The sequence below is a fragment of the Ovis canadensis genome, chromosome 1 (assembly GCF_042477335.2).
Source record: "Ovis canadensis isolate MfBH-ARS-UI-01 breed Bighorn chromosome 1, ARS-UI_OviCan_v2, whole genome shotgun sequence".
Lineage (NCBI taxonomy): Eukaryota > Metazoa > Chordata > Mammalia > Artiodactyla > Bovidae > Ovis > Ovis canadensis.
Genome location: NC_091245.1, coordinates 98,734,865 through 98,758,361, shown reverse-complemented (window position 1 = coordinate 98,758,361; position 23,497 = coordinate 98,734,865). Strand labels below are relative to the sequence as shown.

The following is a 23,497-nucleotide window of genomic DNA, read 5'->3' as shown; positions in this document are numbered from 1 at the left end:
GATAGACCTCCACCTGGATGCCTACGTAGACTCTGTATGCTCTGTACTCCTCACTTCTGGGGTGCTGAGATTTGTCATCCCTGTTGGAAGCTCCGTAGACATGATTTGAATCAGACTCTGTGGTAGGCTTTTAAGTACAGACATCAGGTGGGTCTGGGAGCTGTGTTCTCTTCTTCATTCAGGTGAAGCCTATGGGTCAGGCCCCAAGTTAGATCATGGACCCACGGCTGGTGTGACACACTGACTCACTTGTATGTGTGCAGGTGTCTGGAGAGGACTGTATTTTTCCCTGATTCCTATGCAGTGTCTCCTCTTGCCCACAATGCTCCCATTTTCATACCCAAAGTGTCCCTTGAATTTCTGTGCCTTTCCAGAGGTGCTCACAGCCATAATTATTTGTTGCTTCCCTGGTGTCACTGCTGTCATCCCCAGGGTGTGTCTCCTCTGAATTGCTTGTCTTAGCAAGCCAATCATCTGGACCCCAGGATGCAAAGAGCCCTCCCATGACCTTGCTTGTATGTTTCCATGAAGCAAGGCAGAGCCCTGGCATTTTCCCACCCCATGAATGACTGCAGGTTCCGTGTAACAACCAGGATTCATGTGATTCGAGGTTTCTTCATTCCATTCACCATTCTGCTAAAGCAGTCAGCATATGATGAGAAAAGCCTGAGTATTACAGTATTCTGCTAGAACGCAGTTGGGCTATTCCCCAGACTCTGTGGGGAAGATGAATCTTTAACGTTTTCCTCAGACTTGGAAGAGAATACCGTGATGAGGATATACCAGGGCAGGGAGATCTTGCCTGATGACTCAGGAAAGCAAACCAACAACACTCTGAGAGATCCCACTTGAGGCATCTGGAATATCCTTCATAAATAGTCTATCATCTCACTGTTGATATTGTTGACCCCGGGGCAGTATTGGACACTGGATTATTAATTTACACAGTTATCTGCTAAGTGTTTCTTGACTTCTCTGAATTTATCCATAGACAATCTCGCTGATCTTGAGGACGAGGAAGATCAAGACATCATCTCTTTGAGGTGACTATGGAGAAACCTGGGTCTAACATCACTGGTGACATCTGGTCATCTCCCATGCAGGGGAGTCAAAAAGTGCTATCAGAACATGCCTATTTCTTCCATTCAGACAACCACAAATTGTCCCTGTAACAAGGTTGTCTGTTTCCACCCTTTATGAATCCCTCTCAATGATAGTAACTTGCAGTCAGTTGAAGCAGGGCTACTGATTAGCCACAGGATTTCTTGTACTCCTCTGTTTTCTCCTTTTCATTAAAACAAGCATGCATTGCTTAACTGCCTCTGTCTCTCTGGGTTACGACCTTGGCAGATATTTCACAGCAAGGAAAGTAACTAGGAAAAATGTCATGTCACATTGCATATTTGAAAAATAGGTCTTGCAATTGCAAGATTTCTGGCAGTCTATGATGCTGCCAGTGCTGGTGTTCATTTGTATGCAGCATGTAAATTTCAGCAAAACTTATGTTATATTTGAAGTCCCCTTGATGTTCTGAGGACGTGTGTGACATGACTCTGTGTCCTGGGGTGGCTCATCTCCTTCCTCCTGAAGTCATTTCTTCTCTGTGCTCAGAGCATCTCATGCTCACTCTCCCTCACTCTCTCCCTTTCCCTTTGCCAGCGCCTTCAGGCCCCTGATGGGAGTTGTGGGTGGGGGGAGACTGTTATACCTCCCTCTAAGGGGACTCCCCGTTTGTGTTTTGCAACCTGTCCCTTAACCCTCCTATAAAACCAGCTATGGCTCCAGTTTGACTAATCCCTCTTGTTTAACCATCTGCTCTCCCAATCCCACATCTCAGTGTGGAGCAGCTGGTGGTAGAAGAGAATGAAGTCCAGCCAGACTCACTGGATGAATGTTATCTGTCTGCTTCTGTTGACCGTCATCTGGCAGGCTCCTGTCATCCTTACAGAAGTGCGTCCTTCCCAACAGAGAGAATAGAAGTTTGCTTGGCTCTAGATGTAAACGGTGAGTCCTCCCAGACAGGTTCTTAGGCTCAGGTTGATTAGAACTATGTTCTCAGTTTTAATTTTTGGAAGGCATCGCAAGCCTTTGCATTCTTCTTGCCCCAGGCTGCCCTCTGTCACCTGAACTCATCTCATCAGCACAGGCTTGTGGGATCAAGTCAGACCAGAGAGGGCAAGTGGAGGGATAAGGGCAGAATCTCAGCTACCACTGTCTCACCTGCAGGAATTTGTATAACAGAGCTCTTTTTATCAGGATTAGAATCCTTATAGTCATGAAATTTTGCTGCTAATTTTATTTCTTGCATAGTTTCTGGCAAGCTCTCTGACTTTGCATTCATGATTGCGATCTGCTCCATATTTGTAATGCACGTTATATTGTTCCCCAGCTCCGGATCTTACCCCTGGGCTGCCTACCTCCCTCTGAAGCATTTAGATACTAGATCCGGAACATCAAATCTGCCTATGCCCTGTAATTTCCATGAAGCCAAGGATCTGTCTCTGTTGTTCCATCCTCTAGAAACACCCCTGTGTTTCATCCTTTGTGCAGCAAAAAGGAGTCTTCCATGTGTGGGTTATAGTTTCAATGTTTCACACAATCCCAGTGGTATAATCTCATGGAAACTCTCCATAAGCTGTGTATCTGATAGGGGTATTGACCTAATTTATGAGCCAGGTGTCCTTGGGTAGCAGTTCATAGCGTGTGGAAATGAAAACCTAGTATGAAATCCTTTGGGGCTTTTTTTTTTTTTTTACTTTTTCTTTAGGAGATGCATTTTTATTCTTAGGACTTTGACTCATAAGATCATCTTGATAAACAAGGAGAAACTCCATTATGTATCAGACTATATCTGACTTCTTTTAAAATGATATTGGACATACAAATGTTGTCCATCAATCAGTTGGTGCCTTTTCACATTGGAAGCAGTTTCTTTCTTTTTCCCATTCTTCCCTGAGGAGCAGAGAAGCAAAGGCTTTCTCAGAATCACAGTAGTTCACAAACCAGAAAGGGAGCATACAGTTATTATACACCTGTTGTCTGCCATGCTCCTTACTAAGCGAGCTCCAAGTGCACTGTAGCCCCTTCAGCCCTCCAAGGCACCCTCTCAGGTAGCTGTGGTGTCTCATGGTGGAGCCGAGGGCACTGAGGCTCAGCAAGGTCTCTTTACTTGCCCCGGATTCCTGGCCACTGGCACGAGGGACACTGACCTCTCCTGGGCCTGATTTCTTGGCTCAGGCTCCGTCCTCTCCTCTCAGCAGTTGGACCATCAGTGAGTAAGAGAGGATGTTGCTCCCCGTTTCCTCTATGCCCTGAACCAAATGATTTGCAACTCTCTTAATCTTCAACAGAAGTTGCCAGAGGGCTGCAGAGAACCCTGTGGTCCCTCACTCAGATCTGCCAGCCCCTAAACCCTCTGTGCACTCTGTCCCAACAGCAGAGCCAGTGGCTCCTGCAGCCCCTCCACGTGGAGCCACAGCTCCAGAGGGCTCTCTCTGGAGAATCAGCCAGGGTAAGAGTCCACGCCTCTCCCCACCTCCTGCCCCCTGGTCACCTGCTGTCACGACGGATCCAGGTAGACGTTAATTTGGCTGTGCTGAAGCCATTAGAAAACTGTGGAGCTCTATCTCAGAAACACTGACAGCCAGCCAGGTGTGGGTTCCTATGAAGAGCATGAGTGAGGCTCACATATGTGTCTGAGATTTGTGTGATATGGTCCCATCCTGGGAGTCCATTGTTCACAATGGGCCAGGAAAGGCCCAATCCCCACAGATGGGTTGAGATGAAAGAACAGAATATCTAATCTATACAGGGATCCATCCTGTGTCTTGATTCTCATGATAACCCGAGGACACTGTGGATAACTATTAGGCAGCTGCGTGGGTACAAGCAGTCAGCTCTACCCCGCTGTCTCTGTACAGGAAGAAACCCTGCAGAAACAACACAAACACTTGATTTTTAAATTACAACTTGATCTTCTATTGGAAGCTTTTCCCCACATTAACAATATTGGGCAGTATTGTTGATGTTTGATAAAATGTTTTGTTTGGTGGCTGAGATGTAAGGCGTCTTCCTACAATGCAGGAGACCCGGGTTCAATTCCTGGGTTGGGAAGATCTCGTGGAGAAGGAAATGGCAACCCACTCCAGTATTCTTGCCTGGAGAATCCCATGGACCGAGGAGCCTGATAGGCTACAGTTCATGGGGTCTCAAAGAGTCAGACACGACTGAGCGACTTCACTTTCCTTTTCCTTTGGTTATTTTATATTCTGTCAATACATACAATATTCAAAGCGTAGTTTTAATAAAACTCATTCTCAAGAAAAGAGAAATACAATTAGATAATGAAATTACACAATGATAATTAAAAACAATCCTAGACATTGATTCAAAATAACATTAGAGAATAAGGGTAGTTTTGACAGTTCTTTGAAACACCAAATGTACAAGGGTTTACCGTTCAGCCCAAATGAATTATCATAAAATCTGATTAAGTGCCCTAACATATGATGATTAGTGATTAATGAACTTTGCCTAGTGGAAATATGAAGGGCACACCACACTGAGAGAAGAGCTTCTAGAAAAAGCCCTAGAAGCTCACAGAGGCTCCTGGTACAGGCCTGGGGGCAGAAAGGGGCCAGCCTGAGTCCTAGGAGGATTTGCAGTGGGAGCTGTGGGAAGCGATGTTGCAGAAGAAGGAGGGCCTAGAAGACAGGAGCACTGGAAAGGCGGGTGAGGAGGTTAGATTTGTGTAGCAGGGAAGGGAGGATGAATTTCCACCAACTGAGGAGCATGTGATGAACCAGGATTGGGGGGTGATGAGACAGGTGACCTTTGAGAGTGTGGAGAGGACTGAATCAGAGAAAGCAGTTAGAAGGAGGTTGGATGAATGTCTGATGAGAGTCAGACACAGACGCTCTCTGGAAGACTGAGAGAGAAGAGGAACATGAGAGACAGTTACAGAAACAGACCTTGTTGAGGGTGCGGATGCCTAAGCAGCAGGTGAGAGGAGAGCCGCCCAGACGGCAGTGTAGAGCAGGCCCTGGCGGCTGTGACCTCACATGAGCCCGACCTGGACCGGTGAGGGCACTTCACGTCTTTGTTTAGCCCACGTTCTGAGGATATGTACTCATTTCACAGTAGAAATAGAAGCAGATTTCATTCGCAGCACTGTCCAGGCACCAGTGGGTTGAAGGAGTGTACGTATATTATCTCTCTAAAGGGACACAAAGGTGTTTCCAGCAGGGTCTCGGCCCTCTCCTCCACTAGTTCTAGTTGCTAGTACCATCCATCCCCACTCTGCCCCATGTGGGAATAGAGTTGACTCTATATATACATGGATGGGTGAGTGGAAGCGTAGACAAAATTTCAAGCAACGAAGTTCAAAAGGGTCTGGAATGTACTGTATTTTCTCAGCTCGACTTCTAGTGGTTCCTGAAGCCTTCAGGCCAAATGTCTCTCCCTGTTCTTTTATTCCTGTGGGTAGATACCAAGAACTCTTTCTCCCCCATGCCTCGAGGCTTGGCTAGAACCTTCTCTCTAGGCTACAAGACTAAGGCTAATAACAGAAAACGAGGCTTGACCCCTTGTGTCACCCAAACCCTCTAGACTCAAGTGGGTGATTTCTCATTTCAAGAAATTGCAGCCTAGCCCCTGCCTCCTCAGCACCCCAGCCACAGCCATAAATATGACAACTTCTTCACACTGATGTCTGCCTTTGCTGTCTGGGTTCTTGTGTGCTTTCACTTATGGGCTAGGACAGCAGAAATGGATGTTCTGGGAGGGCTTATCAAGAAAAAGCTTCCATTGGTCCTACTGAACCCTCTTTTCCTTTCAGGTGACACCTGGGAAGACTGTCACCGGGGACCTGTGAGTTTCCCAGGGTCTGAGGTGCCAATTTCACAGGCACAGCTTCAGAAAAGCACCCACGTGACTGATTGTCTGCAGCGGCAGCTGGACCAGCATTTCGACTGTGGTGACAGCAAAGCCATGCTTGGTCTTTCTTCCACCATCTGGGACTTTACCTCCAACTCTGATTCTGGAAACCAAGGACCACTCTTTCTAGGTAAGACAGAAAAGGGTCCATGTGCTGGTCATCACAAAGCTGTGGGTGGAGGAGGCAGAGGGCCTCTCCCACGCAGGCTGTCGGCCCAGTTGAAACTTCCGACACTCTAACAGAGTGAGGTGATCAAGAGCCTGGGACTTAGGACCAGCTCAGCTTCAGGCCCTGGTTCTGCAAATTCCTGCTTGTTTAACTGAGCCAAATTATTTATCTTCCTAGGTATTTGCCTCTGTCGTCCCTCATTTGAACTCTTGAAAAATTCTATCTCCTTTGCATATTGTTGGGAATCTTAAACAATATAATGTCCAGGGCATCTGATTCCCTAAACTCTGTTTGATAACCACTATGAATATATAATATCTAAGCATTGTGTCTTTCTGGTGCTTTAACACTTACAAAACGACTGCACAATGGTTCTTTCCTCTGCGGTAGCATAAGCTTTATAGTCTCCACTTTCTCTAGACCCCATCTTCCCTTGCTTTCTCAGAAAGGTATCTTGGCCAATAGTTTCCTCTCCTTTCAACATCTGTCATCAAGGCAGTTTACGCCTGTTGATTGCTCCCAGTAACAGTGTATTGGTGGTGGTTTAGTCACTAAGTCGTGTCTGACTCTTGTGACCCCATGGACTGTAGCCTGCAGGGCTCCTCTGTCCATGGGATTCTCCAGGCAAGAATACTGGAGAGGGTTGACATTTCCTTCTCCAGGGGATCTGCCCGACCCAGGGATCAAACCCGGGTGTCCTGCCTTGCAGGCAGATTCAGCAAGAAGAATTCAGCAACAGTGTATTAGCAACATTCAATAGCAGTGTAAACTCTGGCCCTGCAACACAGTCCCATGTTTGTTTATAGATCCAGTTTGTTTTGGTCATTTTCCCCTCATTTTAAAATAAAGGGCTACCCTCATTCTCGAAGTGCACCCATTAGTCTCTTTTATGACACTCCATTTAATTCATTCTCTCCACTCATCTCCATGTCCATCTCCTAGTTTTCCTCTTCTCTGGGTCCACCTCAGTTCACATTTCCTTAAAAGAGCTTCCAGACCCTCACATCCATTTCATCTGGGACATATTCATCCTTACCCTCCACTGGAGCCTGGCGCTACCTGGTGCTCATGCCTCAGGCTGTGGCCTCATCTGAGGAATGAGGAGAGACCCAGGTCCTCAGGCGGAGCTGAGATGAGAAGGCGCCCCCTAGTGGCAGCATGGAGAGTCTCAAGGAAAGTGCTCAGGGCGGGCAGGGGTGCAGAGCCTGACAAGAGCCACTGGGTCTCCTGGTGTTTGTTGTCTTCTCTTCCCTCTTGTCTCTCCTTTTCTTGTGCTTGGCCTCCCACATTCCCAGCCAGGACTGAACCCCACTGGCTCAGTCACTGTTTCCTGCTCACCTTCCATGGAGACCTGAGCATGAATCCAGGCTTCACAGCAGATTTTGTACCAAATGGTAGTTTTAATGCCCTTTACTTTCACACCCCTTCACAGTGTGACTCCCACCCACACCCCCCTCCCATGTCTCCTAGTTCCTGTCACCAGAGTTTCTTTCTCATTCTTCTTATTTCTCTTTTCTTTTCCAAAGTCAACTCATCAGGAAGCCAATAGAATGATCCATTCAATACCTCAAATCCTTCATTCATTTATTCCAACACAAACACACTCATTTGTGAGGTTTCTTCCATTTTTATCATATTATCTATGCCTTATTTAACTCATGTGTAATATCATGTGTAGTGTGTTTACATATATATGAAGTGTATATTGATGCACATTTACAAGTTTTCCAAGTTAGACTTCCCCACTTCTTTTCTCTCATGAGGTTCTCCTTCAGCTTTGACCTTGCTTCATCTCTTCCCTCCCAACAGTACAACCTGCATCCTGTGGGAGTTTCTTGCCTTAGTTCTTTCTCCCTAGGAATTCTTTGTTGTCATCCATTTTATTTTTCTTGCTCACTTATGGCATTTGGAAACATGTTTGCCCTGTGGTACACTTAACAATACTGGGTAGTATAAAGAAAATCAGCAAAAAAGAAAATATAAAACTATCTCCATGTCTTCACCTACTCATGGGTTTCAGATGGCCTTTCTTCTTCCTGGTCACTTTCTGTACCTGATGTCCTTCTTGGGTGGAGGAGTGAGTCTTTGAAAATCATGAATAACAATGGATCCTGTTGGCTGTGGTTTTATCTTCAGAGCTGGATGCTTCCATCAGCATGAAGAACCCTCCCAAGCTGGAAGGTGAGGGCTCCACAGCAAGCACACATGAGCATCCAGTCTGCAACAAGATTAAGGGCTTAAGTGTCCTGAGACAGAAGGGCATCAGAAGAAAACTTCTGTTTGGCAAGTGGAGCCTAGCCTGCAGACTCCCTGGCCTTCAAGTGTAGGGTACGGAGGTAACCCCATGCACTTCTTCCTTATGCTCTTGATCTGTTATGGCTCAATCTCCCACTGATTTTTCTCTTCCTCATTTGTTCACTCAGTAGCTGACACTACCTCTGTGTAGTCTTTCCTCTCTTTTCCATGGGGGCTGCCACCTTGCAGGGCCCTTCCATCTCAGTCTCCTGTTTCCCCTCTGACCTCTACTGTTTCCCCATTGCTACCATCCTCATATTCCCTCTGACCTTTCCTATTAGCCACAAGGAAGCCCAGATCCATGGTCCTCCTCATCACAACAGCAGCATTTAAGCCTCTGAAAGCACTGGCCTTAAATGACACACATTCTTGGTTTCTTCACCTTACTTTCCCTGCCCCTGCCTCCAAGTCCACTGCCTCTTTCTTCCAGGATCATGTCTTAAGGAATCACTCGCATGTGAGTTGGCTTCTGGAGAAATGAACCTAAGACAGCCCTTAACCCTCAGCTTTTCCACTGAATAAGAAATATCAGAACTGAAGGAAAAAGCCTTGATTCCTAAAGTAAAATAAAAACCTGGGTCACGGGTGGGAGTGCCGGACTGGCCTGAGTCATGATTCCCCTCAGCCTCTGATAGGCAGAACGTTGCTAATGTGCAGGGGGTTTCCAGGAACTCACTGGAGCTGGCATTAGGTGGAGGGCAATAAATGGCTCCCTAGAGGGACATTGGGGAAAAGGAGATACAGAAGCCAGGTTTTCAAAATACATAGAGCATGAGATGGACAGGCATTCAGACCTCCCCAGTTTTACTCACATTTTTCCTTCTCCATATTAGTCAAAACCCAGAAAAATGAACAGAATTGAAATCTGAAGCCAGGGATGTAGGACAATATTATACTGAATTGAATTTGGGCCACATTTATGAAAACCCAGCGAGCTACACAAGAATACAAGATAATCATTGCTTCAGACAGTTCAATTGAGAAGGCCAATTATTTATATGCGAGTAACAGAGAAAGCCCAAACAATCTTTAGAGCCAGTGGAGAGACGTCCACGTTGGACTAGAAGGAGAAAATTAAAAGAGTGGTGTGAAATAGTGTAGGTCTAGTGAGTAGCTCTAAATCATGCTATTGTAAAATGAAAACAGATTGAGTTTTGAGCTAACATGAATGCCTTAACCCAATCCACTGAAATTCTGATTTGAAAGTTCTGGGGATGAGGTTTGGATATCAGTATCTTTCAAAGCTCTGCTAATATGCATCAAGGATTAGAAGCACTGTGGATCTGATAGGATGTAAGTAACCAATATGGCTGTGGCCTATGAGTGGCTGTTTCCGAAAAAAGCTGAATATCAACAATTGAGGGAATTTGCATTCTTCTCTCAACAGAACTATTCGTACAGCCTGCAGAAGATAAAAGAGAAAAAAGGAGATGTGGATAGTCAAGTTATATATATAATCTCTCTGTTTGGATTAAAATTTCCCACAATTTTTGTAATAGAAGACTTAAAAAAATTTACATAGACCCCAAAGTATAATATTGACCCTCCCCTTGCCATAAGAATAAAATTTAGTATGACCTTTTCTACTTTTAAAATGCAACTTGCAGTTGGCTATTCACTAAACATGTTTCACAGACTACTAACTGGCTCAGAACAGCAGGTTCAACAAATTAGTTTTCATTGAATATATTCTTTATGCAAAAACCCCATAATGAACAGTAGGCCTTATCCTGCTGTATTTTTCCTTTTACATACCCTTCTATCAGTTTAGTTAAGTTGCTTAGTTGTGTCCAAATCTTTGCAACACCATGGACTACAACACCATGGACTGCAGCACACCAGGCTTCTCTGTTCATCACCATCTCCCAGAGCTTGCTCACTCTCATGTCCATTGAGTTGGTGATGCCATCCTACCGTCTCATCTTCTGATGTCCTCTTCTCCTCCTGCCTTCAATTTTTCCCAACATCAGGGTCTTTTCTAAGGAGTCAGTTCTTCACTTCAGCTGGCCAAAGTATTGGAGTTTCAACTTCAGCATCAGTCCTTCCAATGAATATTCAGGACTGATTTCCTTTAGGATGGACTGGTTGGATCTCCTTGCAGCCCAAGGGACTCAAGAGTCTTCTTCAATACCACAGTCAAAAGCACCAATTGTTTGGCACTAAGTTTTCTTTCTGGTCCAACCCTCACATCCATACATGACAACTGGGAAAACCATAACTTTGACTAGATGGACCTTTGTTGGCAAAGGAATGTCTCTGCTTTTTAATTCGCTGTCTCAGTTTATCATAACTTTTCTTCCAAGGAAGAAAGTTTCTTCTTTTCATTTCATCGCTGCAGTCACCATCTGCAGTGATTTGATCTTCATGACATCCCCCCCTTCCTTTCTTTGAATGCATAGTTTTAAGCCACCCTTTTCACTCTTCTCTCACTTTCATCAAGATGCTCTTTAGTTTCTCTATGCTTTCTGCTATAAGGGTGGTGTCATCTGCATATCTCAGGTTATTGCTATATCTCTTGGCAATCTTGATTCCAGCTGTGCTTCATCCAGCCCAGCATTTCGCATGATGTACTCTGGATAAAAGTTAAATAATCAAGGTGAAAATATAAAGCCTTGACATACTTCTTTCTCAGTTTGGAACCCATCTGTGTTCCATGTCCAGTTCTAATGATGTTTCTTGACCTGCAAACAGGTTTCTCAGGAGGCAGGGAAGGTGGTCTGGTATTCCCATCTCTTTAAGTATTTTCCATAGTTGGTTGTGATCCACACAGTCAAAGGCTTTGGCCTAGGCAAGAAAGCAGAGTAGATGTTTTTTCTATTCACTCGCATAAAATACTAGGAGAGACACTTTCTGTGAGAAAAGTTTGAGAAAAAGGTGATGAGAATTTAATATAACTAAACTGAATGCTCTATCACTTCAGAGTTTTATTTGTGTAGATGTCAAGGATATTCCTAGAAATGCCTTAAGGTAGATTCAGCATGAAATGAAATCACCTTCATAGCATTTTGGTGTCCATGGGATACAAATGGCTTGAGACACAGTTACCCACCCTGCTCTCTTTTTGCGAATTTTATTTTGAGTTTCCCCCCTTTCCATTCATTCCTCAGTCTCTTTGGAGCAGGATTTCCCTGGAAAGCCTTATTCCTGTCCAGCAGGATGACCAAACAGCCTCTATTAACTCTTGACTCCTCCAGATTGGACCTTTCCTCTTCTCCTCTCCCTTCCCGCAAATGTATGGGAAGGGCCCGTGGCCTGCATTGTCAGTAACAAGTCATGTGGTTTTGGATAGTCCTCAGATCCTTGAAAACATAGCTCCTCCTCTGTAAATTATGGAACTGGACTTGGATTCCTTCTGAGGTCCCTATAGGTGCTCACAATCCAGGACTTCTCCTCCTCAGAAGGCAGGGATGAAGAGGTAGAAGAGGGTGCTTTCTCAGTTGAGGATCCTCTGCTCCCATAGCAGTCTGTTTCTAATTGTGTATGAGGGATGCTCAGCACGTCCATCCCTGAACATGTGGGAAAGCATATAGATGAAAGGGATTCAAGAGTGAAATGACTGTTGCGGATTGAGTGGTGGGGATCCAGTTAAGGCTCAGAAGCAGCTTTGAGCTGAGATATCACCAAGCAAGGTGGGCTGAGGACAGGGGTCCTTAGATGCTGCACCACAGGCTGGATGAAAGTTTAGGGAGGTATTCCTTCTAACTCATGGATCTCACTTTTCTCTCCAGCCAGCCTGTGGCTCTCCCTTCAGCTCATCCTGTCAACAGGAGCTCTGTCTGCCCCTGGCCCCAGTCACCATGTGGCCATCACTCCAGGTTCAGCAGGACCTAACAAACACTCAGGTTTCTTCTCTCTCTCTGTCTTTCACAGATACCAATTACTTTAGGAACTAAGAAAAGATATTGTCAGTTTGAGAAACCACACTATAAAATTCCTTTTTCCATTTGATGAAAAAAATCTACAATAGAAACTCAATGTAAACCTCAGCAACACTGGAGGGATCCTTTCCTGAGAATGAACATCCCAACCAACAACCACTCTGCACACCTCAAGGGACAGAACTGATGGGAGTAATCCCAGTCATCAGCCTCCGAATGTAATCCTCAGTAAGGTAATCAATGCTTCGATGGACACAGAGTTTGGAAAGAACTTAACTCTTGCTCCTCTAAATATTCATCCTCCACAAACCAGCATGGGAACAATTGGAAGAAGACAACATATCAACCTGGTCATTCTTTGCCACCAGATGGACTGTGCTCAAAGCAGACAGCAGTTACTATGGATTGTTCTTGATGAAAGTGTTTATCCTGTGTTTAATATTGAGGTAGATATCAGATAACTGCAGAATTTAGACCTTTGAACCAGAAAACTGGCCTGTCTTTCTTCAAACAGTCGATGTTTACACCAAAAAGACAACAAAAAGGAGAAGAGATGTTTTAGGTTCCAAAGGACTAAAAAGATTGTGTTACTTTATTTCTTTAGTCCTTTGGAACCTCAAACATCTCCTCACCTTTTTGTAGTTGTCGTTGATGGTCGTGACATTGACTTCTTTGCAGAGGATAGGTCAATTGTCTACTCCAAGGTCTACATTTTGCAGTTGTCTGATCATTTCCTCAGGATTAAGTTCAGGTGAACCCTTTTTGCCAAGAACACCATCTAGTACATGCTGTGTGCTTCCTAGGGCAGCCTGTTTGGAGGCTAAGAATGTCCACTTTACCTGTCACCACTATTATTATTTTAGCATTGAACACTGTTATGTGGAGGCTTATACGATCTGTTCATTGAAAAGACAGGTTCTTGTCTGTAATTAGTAATTTGATGAGTGGTATTCTGAGAGTGTATGAATATCGTATTCTATGATGCTCTTTCTGTAAAATTTTACCATCCTTTATTGATCCCTGATGTGTGTCAATTATCATATCTGTGGTATTGCCAGCTTTGTGCTGTGGAAAAGACAATCCCTACCCCTAACATATTATTAAAACTATTTTTGTTTCACTGTGGACTCGTGCTTTTTTAAAGTTCAGTGTTATGATCCACTATTTTCTTGCATTTATGTTTATTTGGAGGCTAACTGCTTTACAATGTAGTGTTGGTTTCTGCCATACAACAATGGGAATCAAACATAAGAATAAATGTCCCCTCCTTCTTAAACCTCCTTCCCACCCCTCCCCCATCCACAAGCCATTATTAACGTGATTGATTTTATTAATATCAATACTCTAGTTCTCATGTGCCATGCTGTGCTTAGTTGCTCTGTTGTGTCCGACTCTGAACCCCATGGACTGTAGCCCGCCAGGCTCCTGTGTCCGTGGTGATTCTCCAGGCAAGAATACTGGAGTGGGTTGCCATGGTCTACTTCAGGGGATCTTTCCAACCCAGGGATCGAACCCGGGTGTCCAACACTGCAGGCGGATTCCACCACGGAAGCCCAAGAATACTGGAGTGAGTATCCTATCCCTTCTGCAGGGAATCCTACAAAACCAGGAATTGATCCAGGCTCTCCTGAATCGCAGGCAGATTTTTACCAGCTGAGCTACCAGGGAAGCCCCTTTGTTTCTCCTGTTCAGGTTTGTATCTTAAACTCCTCTCACATCTTTTCATCTATGTTTACCATTTGTAGTAGACTGTATCTTCTGTGTTTCTTTCTCTGTTATTTTATTTTCTTTGTGTGTGCATATTTGTGGGTGTGTGTCTTTTGCTTGGTATTTTGAAAGGCCTGGATAGCTAGTTAGTGCACTAAGATTTTTGACACGTTAGTCCTTTAGTATTTTGTCACCTTTCTAGCACTGGTGGTGCAGAGGTTAAAGCGTCTGCCTGCAATGTGGGACACCTGGGTTCGATCCCTGGGTCGGGAAGATCCCCTGGAGAAGGAAATGGCAACCCACTCCAGTATTCTTGCCTGGAGAATCCCATGGATGGAGGAGCTTGGTGGGCTACAGTCCATGGGTCGCAAAGAGTCGGACTCCACTGAGCAACCTCACTTTCACTTTCACTTTCTTTCTAGTATTTGATGTATATGTTTTAAATGTTATCTGTCAGCTTCAACTTTTTAGTACTGTGATGCTCGAGGACATTATTCTGCTTTTTTCTTCTCTCTTTACCTACCTTATAGTAGTATTACCTTATTGTATTATTTCAACCCAATCAAATGTATACCCTTTATGTACTATATTTTTCCTACCTTTTTTTGTTAATGTGCTAATTGGTAGGGTAGAGGTAGGAGCTGGAGGAGGGGCCCCCTGGGTCCCTTTGACCTCCTAGTGGCACAGGATGGCTGTCCTACTCTGGGAGTACCAACAGCCTCCCTGCAGAAGTTTGAGGGTATACCTAGGCTGCCCCCAGAGCAGGGCCCACAACACAGTGGCTTAAATCTACAATCACATATATTCAGTGATGACCAGATATACGAAACTCATAGTTTCCTGTCAATTCTTGATGAGCAGAGTTCATCTTTAAAGATTTCTCATGATGGACTGAGTTTGACATATTTCATGCTAGTTTTCTGTTGCTTTGATACAGTACAGACACCTTGGCTAAATATAAAGAACTTGTCCACAATGAGTTCTATTGATTTTTTTAAAAAATAATATCTTACTTTGTATGCTCTGCTGAGATGTAGAATGTAAACTGAGTTTTCTTCACTGAGGGCAAAGGGTGGTCTGGAGCTTCAGGACATTTTTTCTTTTTTAAAAAAAGTCTTTCACTCTACTAGGATAGGTCTTAGAACTGACCATTCCAGCTCTATTTCCACTAGGTCTCTATGACTTTTCTCTGATCCTTTCTCAGTCTCTTTTGTTCACTTCTATTCTGTTTGATGCTTTCATTTTTAATGCAGTGTCCCTTATAACCTGGGATAAATATGTTCTCCCTCATTCAGCCTCTTATTTTTTCAAGGTATTTTACTTTTAATTTTTTAAATCTCTGCTAGTTTCAATTTCTCATTTCTTTTCTCCTGTCTACTTCTATCTCGTGTTCTGTATTTCTTACATAAAATATTGAAGGTTTTTCCATGTGCATGTACCTACAAGTGCTTTGTTCAGAACAAATCAAAATATGGATGCCACTTTACATTTCCCTAGGTTTTTTGATAGATTTTGAGGCAATTTTTTCACTTGCTGAAATTTTTGACTCTCATTTGACACTTTTTTCTTCTGCCACCTTGGAAGAAACGTCAGCTATATAGTTTTCATTTTCACATGACTAGGTTTACCTAAATGACAGACAGTTGTTCCAGGTCAGAAGGGATTAGTGCTTTGAGTGGCTTACTTGATTTCTTTGTTTTGGGTCTGTCTTGTGCAATTATGGCTCTTCCCATGTGGCTAAGAGGTTAAAGTGTTTGCCTCTAATGCAGGAGACCTGGGTTCGATTTTTGGGTCGCGAAGATCGCCTGGAGAAGGAAATGGCAACCCACTCCAGTATTCTTGCCTGGAGAATCCCATGGACGGAGAAGCCTGGTGGGCTACAGTCCATGTGGGTGCAAAGAGTCAGACACGACTGAGCGACTTAACTTTCTAACTTTTGTGCAATTATTCGAGCAGAGCTAAGGTTGGGAGAAAGGCATGGTGTGTCTCTTGATTTGGGGATTCTATTTCTTCCAGTAGGACCTTTCATTTCTGCCAGTTGCACCGTTCTTTTTTCATCACCACAAGTGTGCAAAGGATGCTGCCTTCAGCTCGGTCTCGCATCTGATCCCAGTAATCGTGCCTCCTCAAGACTGTCACCCTCGGTCCTGTGCACTGTCGAACCCCTTCCTATCAATTCCCTAGTCACCAGAGCTAGAGCCAACCGTGTCGCAGACACCCTCTGAGTTGATCCACGTGCTCTTTCTGTGAGTTACTCTACCTAAGCTCTGTCTGGAGTATGCCCTCCCCGCTGCGCTCTCCTCTGTGTGCAGGGTCCTTGTTGATCCTCTGCTGCTGTGTGGGTCCCAGACCCAGCTGAGTACAGACCAAGCCACGCCCACAGGCCTCTCTGGGCCCTGGGTGTTTGGGGCTGGGTTATGAGTGGTGGCCTTGACTCTCTCTCTTAGTCCCTACCCCTTGGAATTGTATGTTGAGAGATTCAGCTGCTATTGTTCTAGGTGGTCCTGTGTTCTCCTATCATCCTTTTTCAAATCTGAAATTTCAATAGTACACAAAAGTAGACATAACAGAACAGGCCCATCTTTGTCAGGCATGGTCTACAATGACCAGCTTATGGCTGAACTTGTCTTACTACAATCCATGCATTTACCATTTCCTATATTTTTTAAAGGAAATCTCAGATATCATGTTTCATCTATAATTATGTCAGCATGTTTCCCCTCAGTGAGAACTCTTTTTGAAAGTATTATCATCATGGCATTATAATCATAAATAAATTCAAAATCTTTAATATCATAAAAGACTATTCACATTTTCCATTTTTTAAAATGCAGCATTTTTTCTAGCTTATTGATCACATAGAGTTTTTTAAATTAATTTATTTATTTATGGCTGCCCTGGGTCTTTATACCTTGGCACAGGGCTTCTCCAGGTGTGGAGAGGGGGAGCTACTCTCTTGCCGTTTGCTGGTTTCTTGGGCTTCAGTAGTTGCTGCCCATGCGCTCAGTTGTTGCAGCTTGTGGGCTTAGGAGCCCCACAGCCTGTGGGATCTTCCTGGACCAGGATCAAACCTGTGTCCTCTGCATTGCTAGGCACGTTCTTAACCAGGGAAGCCCCCCTCCCGCTCCTCCATTATTGTTTCTAAGTTAGTCTTCTTTTTTGGATCCAAATAGAATCCACAAACTGGAATCACTAAGATAATGCATTTAAGTCTCTTACATGTATGCTTACCTTCTATTTCTTCTTTCCTTCCTTCCTTTCTTCCTTCTTTCCTTCCTTCCTTCTTTGCTCTCTCTCTCACCCACTCTCCATCTCGCTTGGTCTATTGCTGTCCTTTATTTCCCCTTTAAATCATTCATTTGTTGAAGAAACTGAGTTGGTTTTTCTGTAGCATTGCCACAGTCTAAACTGTATACTAGGGTGTACTTTAATAAGTGTTTCTGTCTTTCATACCTCCTTCTTGGTGGTAGAATACACAGCAGCGCTGTAATGTAATGAAAATGCAAGTCACACTCGTAGTTTAAAATTTTCTAGTCACCACATTGACAACTAAAAAGTATAAGAGCACAATAATGCAAATATAATCTTCTACATAGCTGATAATTCCATATATACCTTAAAGGAAACTGGGGCTTCCCAAGATCTCCCTCCCAATGCAGGAGACACAAGAAATGCACATTCGATCCCTGGGTCAAGAAGATCCTCTGGAATAGGAAATGGCAACCCACTCCAGTATTCGAGCCTGGGAAATCCCATGGATAGAGGAGCCCAGTGGGATATGATCCATGGACCCAAAAGAGTTGGATAAAACTGAGCGACTGAGCACATATTCAAAGGAAATAGAATTCTACCAATGTTTTAAACTTGTGTTTAATAGAAAAATATTGTGCATGTCTCCAACTTTTCAGGTGACAGTCACATGAATTAGAAATGAATATCCAGGTCCTCAGTCCTACTACTTTGTAACTATTCAACAGCCATATGTCTAGCGGTCCCGACTTTGGAGCTGTAGATACAGAGACTGATGAGAGTCACACTTGCAGTCCTGGCAAGACTACTTCAGAAGTGGTGTGCGCGCTCTGATGAGGAGGCACATCAAGTCCTGTGTGTTTCCTCAGACAGTATTACCAGCCCCTTTTGTTCAAGACCTCTGAATCCATTTACTGATTATGCGGCACGAAATGGTGATATTCCATCATCATGTAGTATTTAACTGGAACACTTGCATAAAAAGAAACTTCTCCTAAATACTAAATACTGTTTAGTTACTCAGTGGTACCCTCTGTAAAGAAAACTGCAGCTTAATGAGCAATGCTCCAAGTATCCCCTGTGGTCACCAATTTGGTTATTTCTTTTTGTCCCCTCTGTGCTAATATGAATTCAAAATTTCAAACACCGTGAAGTATTTCAATTCATTGCAATATAGCTCTTATCAATACTCAAATTATCTCTCTTTTGGCAGTGAAGGTGACTTTAAGCTGGCTCCTCAATTCTTTTAAAAAGTTTCTAATAGTATTTGAGCCCTTTCTTGATAACACTATAACAAGGTGCTTCTCTTTGATCCTGAATATTTTCTGCCCCTGACCTGGACTCAGTCATTTTTCTAAGAATCTCGGGTTTCCTTTTGTGCAAAATGTTATTCCCAAATCAAATTGGAACCTTAAGATGCTTACTGGATTTGGTTTATTTCTAGGCATTTCCAGTGGACAGAAGTAGGAAATACATACTCATCTTCGTATGAATGTATATATTCAAATTCAGAATGTCAGGCTTTATTGAATGTTTATCTTTCATCTGCCTCTTTTCTGTATACCAGTATTTTTGTTTTTAAGGACACTGAGAGTAATAGAAATACAAGATTTCATACAATCTCCTTTGCTTATCCCCACATCATGTGGAATAAGAAATAGCAACAATGCCAATAATAACACAATTCAGTAAAGCAGCTTTTTAAAAACTTTTGTCACTGTTCAGGGTACATATAAATTATACTGTTTTATAGTTTTCATCTATATGGTTGTTCCACAAAGTTACATCGTTCTTCCAATGTCTAGAAGTGACATTTAAAAAGTCAATTTTATAATGATAAAAAAGTGAATGCTGTTTGCAACTCAAATCTAACTATATAGAATATATTCACTATTCTGGACCTGACTATAAGATCTGCAAGTGTCTCAAAGGCGTGGGTAACTGACCCCTGATCTCAGACGCTGGAATACACCACCCAGACTCCTCTTTCTGGCTGAGTTTGGTGAAAGGACAAGATTTCCTGGAGTCAAGGTTCAAGTCTTAGCCTAACAGCAGTTTTTTGTGTCCAAAGGAGACTTACGAGCAGAAGTTGTGAAATAAATTGAAATAGGATGAATCAAAACTGTGAATTATAGGGCACCTGCATAAAATATAGTACTTCCCATTCAGGTCTGGAACCCCGCCCGGAAAGCTGTCACCCTGGCTGGTCAATGACATCACAGCCCCCGGACCATTATTCACAGGAAGACATGCGGTCTGAAGCCCCCTCGTGGGGCAGGACTCAGTGGGCGCAGCTTCTGCCTTTTACCTCGAGACCCAGGGTGACCCGACAGGGGGTAGCAGTGCTTCGGTCGCTGCGCCCTTTGGCGGCGGGGCCGGGCCTCCGATGACCATTGACCGGCAGAGCCGCAGGGTCCTGCGGGGACGCCACGGGCTCGTCCCCCACCTCCCCGTGGTCCACGGACGTGTGCAGCTCAGAGCAGCAGGTTTCGACCTCGACTGCTGAGCGGGAGGCGGCAGAGCACAGGGGCCCAGGGCCTCCTTCGCGGGACCCAGACCTTCTGGTCCCCAGAGCAGGACAAGCTGGGCGCTGGGGCGGGAGAGCAGGTCCACTCAGCGCGCACCTGAGGCGCAGGTCGCTTTCAGGAGACTGAGTTCCGGCTGCGCCAGTAAAAGACCCTGCGTGCGGCCTAAAGGGAAAGGTCCCACCGAGACTCGAACTCGGATCGCTGGATTCAGAGTCCAGAGTGCTGACCATTACACCGTGGGAACACGGCCGTCTCGCTCTCCAGCAGCTGAGCCGTGTGGCTCGCAGCCGCGCGGTCCCAGGCCCGCCCTCCCTCCCGGCGCGCTTGTCACTCCGCCGCGAGCTGCTTCCTCCCGACGCCAGGGGGCGCCTGCCTCGCCGGCGGCGGCCGTCTCTACATCTTTGGACGCAGTGGAATGAGAGGAAACCCTTTCCGGGTGAGCGACGGGCAGGGGCTTTTAGGCCTCCCCCAAATGCTCCTGCTCTGCTGGTATTTCTAGAGTTTTCTGCCCTGAGGTAACATTCCCGCCAGGAAACATTTTAAAAAGCCCCTTCCCTCTTTGCAGTTGTCCTCTTCCTGCTGCGCGGGGAACTCTGAACGTCCTCAGAAGAGCCCTTGGGACTTCGTGGGCTGTCCCATGCCTGGTACCCAGGTCCAAGGGTAGAATTGCGGGCCACCGCCGGCTTCGTGGGGTGAAGACAGGGGGTGGGGGTACGACACGGCGTTTGCTCTGGTCGGAAGGATCAGCCTTCCCACCCGTTGCACCATGCCGGTGGAGGAACTGTGAGCCCCCAAATAAGTTAAGCCTAAAGGACAGTTTACAGCAGTAACAGGACTGTTCAAATGTGCCAAATCCTGTAAGCGTTGAGCGGTGGAAAGTATGGGTTTGTTTTGTTGTTCAGCCTCTCTGTCCTGGCTCTTTTCAACCCCATGGACTGCACGACGCCAGGCTTCCCTGCCCTTCACCATCTCCCAGGCCTTACTCAAACTTATGTACACTGAATCGGTAATGCCATCCAACCATCTCGTCCTCTGTCATCGTCTTCCCCTCTTGCCTTCAACTTTCCTAGCATCAGGGTCTTTCGCATCATGTGGCCAAAGTACTGGAGAGTCAGCCTCAGCGTCAGTCCCTCCAATGAATATTCAGGACTGATTTCCTTTAGGATTGACTGGTTTAATCTTTCAGTCTGACTCTCAAGAGTCGTCTCCAACACTACAGTTCAAAAGCATCAAGTGTTTTGGGCTCAGTTTTCTTTGAGCTTTCCTTGTGGCTCAGAGGTTAAAGCATCTGCTTGCAATGCAGGAGACCTGGGTTTCATCCCCAAGCCCGGAAGATCCTCTGGAGAAGGAAATGTGATTCACTCCAGTGCTCTTGCCTCAGAGGAACCTGGTAGGTCACAGTCCATGGGATCACAGAGTCGCATAGGATTGAGCAACTTTTATTCTCTTTATGATTCAACTCACATCCATACATGACCACAGAAAAACTAGAGCTTTGACTAGACAGACGTTTGTTGGCAAATTAATGTCTCTGCTTTCTAATATGCTGTCTAGGTTTGTAGTAGTGTTTCTTCCAAGGAGCAAGCGTCTTTTAATTTCATGGCTGCAGTCACCATCTGCAGTGACTTTGGCGCCCAAGTAAAGAAAGTCTGTCACTGTTTCCCTTGTTTCCTCCATCTATTTGTCATGAAGTGATGGGACCAGATACCATGATTTCTGTCTTTTGCATGTTGAGTTGTAAGGCAACTTTTATCACTCTCACTTTTTCTGCTTTCTGGCATCATAAGGATGGTGTCATCTGCATCCTCAGTTTTACACTTTACATGATGTACTCTGCATGTAAATAAGCAGGCTGACAAGACACAACCTTTGATGTACCCCCTAGACTCATCTGAAGTCACCCTGATGCTGGGAAAGACTTAAGGTGGGTGCAGAAGGGGACGACAGAGGGTGAGATGCCTGGAAGGCATCACCAATTCAACGGACTTGAGTCTGTAAACGCCGGGAGTTGGCAATGGACAGAGAGGCCTGGCGTGCTGCATTCAGTCCGTGGGGTCTACAGAGACAACAAGACTGAACTGAAGTAGCTACTATAGTATATATATAAGAAACAACGCATAACCTCTATGTATAATACAAAACATAAAAAGTTAATAGCTTGAGGGAGCAGTGTATTCACTACTGAGCTGAACTTGTTTGACTAGTCATGTTCACTTTTTGCGATCTCACCAGGCTCTTCCATCCATGGGGTTTCCAAGCAAGAGTACTGGAGTGGGTTGCCATTTCATTCTCCAGGAAATATTTCCGAGGGCTTCCTGCATTGCAGGGAGGTGTTTCAAATCACCTGAGCTGCCAGAGAAATCCCACATAACAGTAGAAGGTAGTTTTATCGTTGAAACCATAGTTACCAGGGGAAAGCGCACACACAGTCCCTCACTATCACAAACTATGCAGTTGAGTTTCCCGCTTTTGGGGAAACCACAGAGGTCTACACACCCACAGGACAATGGGCGAGCCCAGCCCTGGGAGAACCACCTTCGTGATCACAGTATCTGCCCTGTCAGGTAAGTATAAAGTAATTCTGCCCGTCGCCCGCACAGCCTTAGACACGTTCACTGTACGCATAGGCTCACTTTGCTATTGCCACACCCCCATCTCTTCCACCACCGTCCGCACCCCATCCTTTCCCGCGCCTCTCAGGCACTCCTAACAACTCTTCTAATAAAACCCAAGCAGTATCTCCGGAAAACTTGCTCAACCAGCAAAGTGGCAGGCCAGGAACTGTACCACTTCCGCTGCAAAATTTACATAAGCCCAGCCCCATTCAGGACCTATAAGGCGGTTCCTGTCCTCCAACCCAAGCCCTGTCCCATGCCCCTGATCTCCCCTCCCACCCCAGCCCAGACGACCAATGGACAGGCCGGCTGCTGAAGGAGAAGTGAAGTCATGATTCCCAACAGTTTAGGGAACCCAGGAATCAGTGGAAGCAGACCCTTTATTCTTTAGTTGAAATGTAGGGGAATTTAGCCACCTTCCTTGCATTCTTAACCTTTATTCTGTGTTACATGCTGCAAATAGTATTTCTCCTCTGTTCAGTTCAGTTCAGTCGTTCAGTCGTGTACGACTCTTTGCGACCCCATGAATTGCAGCTCGCCAGGCCTCCCTGTCCATCACCAACTCCCAGAGGTCACTCAAACTCATGTCGATCGAGTCAGCGATGCCATCCAGCCATCGCATCCTCTGTCGTCCCCTTCTCCTGCCCCCAATCCCTCCCAGCATCAGAGTCTTTTGAATGAGTCAACTCTTCGCACGAGGTGGCCAAAGTACTGGAGTTTCAGCTTTAGGATCATTCCTTCCAAGGAACACCCAGGACTGATTTCCTTTAGAATGGACTGGTTGGATCTCCTTGCAGTCCAAGGGATTCTCAAGAGTCTCGTCCAACACCACAATTCAAAAGCATCAATTCTTTGGCGCTCAGCTTTCTTCACAGTCCAACACTCACATCCATACATCACTACTGGAAAAACCAAAGCCTTGACTAGGCAGACCTTGGTCGGCAAAGGAATGTCGCAGTGTCGCTGATCCAAATATGTTTTAAAAGTAATACGTTGTAAAACAATGAATGTAAACATATATATTTGTAGGAACAAAATAAACCATAGGTATCTGTTCTGTGTGTAGACATATAGATTCAGGGCGCTAACTTTAAAAAATGCACAACGTCAGAGTTCTGAGTT

The 23,497-nt window shown here is 45.0% G+C and overlaps 1 protein-coding gene and 2 non-coding genes across 3 annotated transcripts in view; 1 reads left to right on the top strand and 2 right to left on the bottom strand.

Annotated features, from left to right (window-relative positions):
- The window catches only part of LOC138436129 (neuroblastoma breakpoint family member 6-like), a 59,892-nt gene extending 46,496 nt beyond the window's left edge, over positions 1–13,396 (top strand). Inside the window, exons 9-13 of the mRNA XM_069581716.1 lie at positions 992–1,043; positions 1,838–2,004; positions 5,837–6,064; positions 8,240–8,431; positions 12,269–13,396. Coding sequence (XP_069437817.1) covers positions 992–1,043; positions 1,838–2,004; positions 5,837–6,064; positions 8,240–8,430 — 638 coding nt within the window. The 3' untranslated portion in view covers position 8,431; positions 12,269–13,396. The remainder of the gene's footprint in view (positions 1–991; positions 1,044–1,837; positions 2,005–5,836; positions 6,065–8,239; positions 8,432–12,268) is intronic.
- A 6,536-nt stretch (positions 13,397–19,932) lies between these two features.
- On the bottom strand, positions 19,933–20,004 carry TRNAQ-CUG (transfer RNA glutamine (anticodon CUG)). Its single transcript has one exon. It is a non-coding gene; the product is annotated as a tRNA-Gln (tRNA).
- Positions 20,005–22,168: 2,164 nt separating this feature from the next.
- LOC138431020 (U1 spliceosomal RNA) lies at positions 22,169–22,332 on the bottom strand. Its single transcript, XR_011253499.1, has one exon. It is a non-coding gene; the product is annotated as a U1 spliceosomal RNA (small nuclear RNA).
- Positions 22,333–23,497: the final 1,165 nt, after the last annotated feature.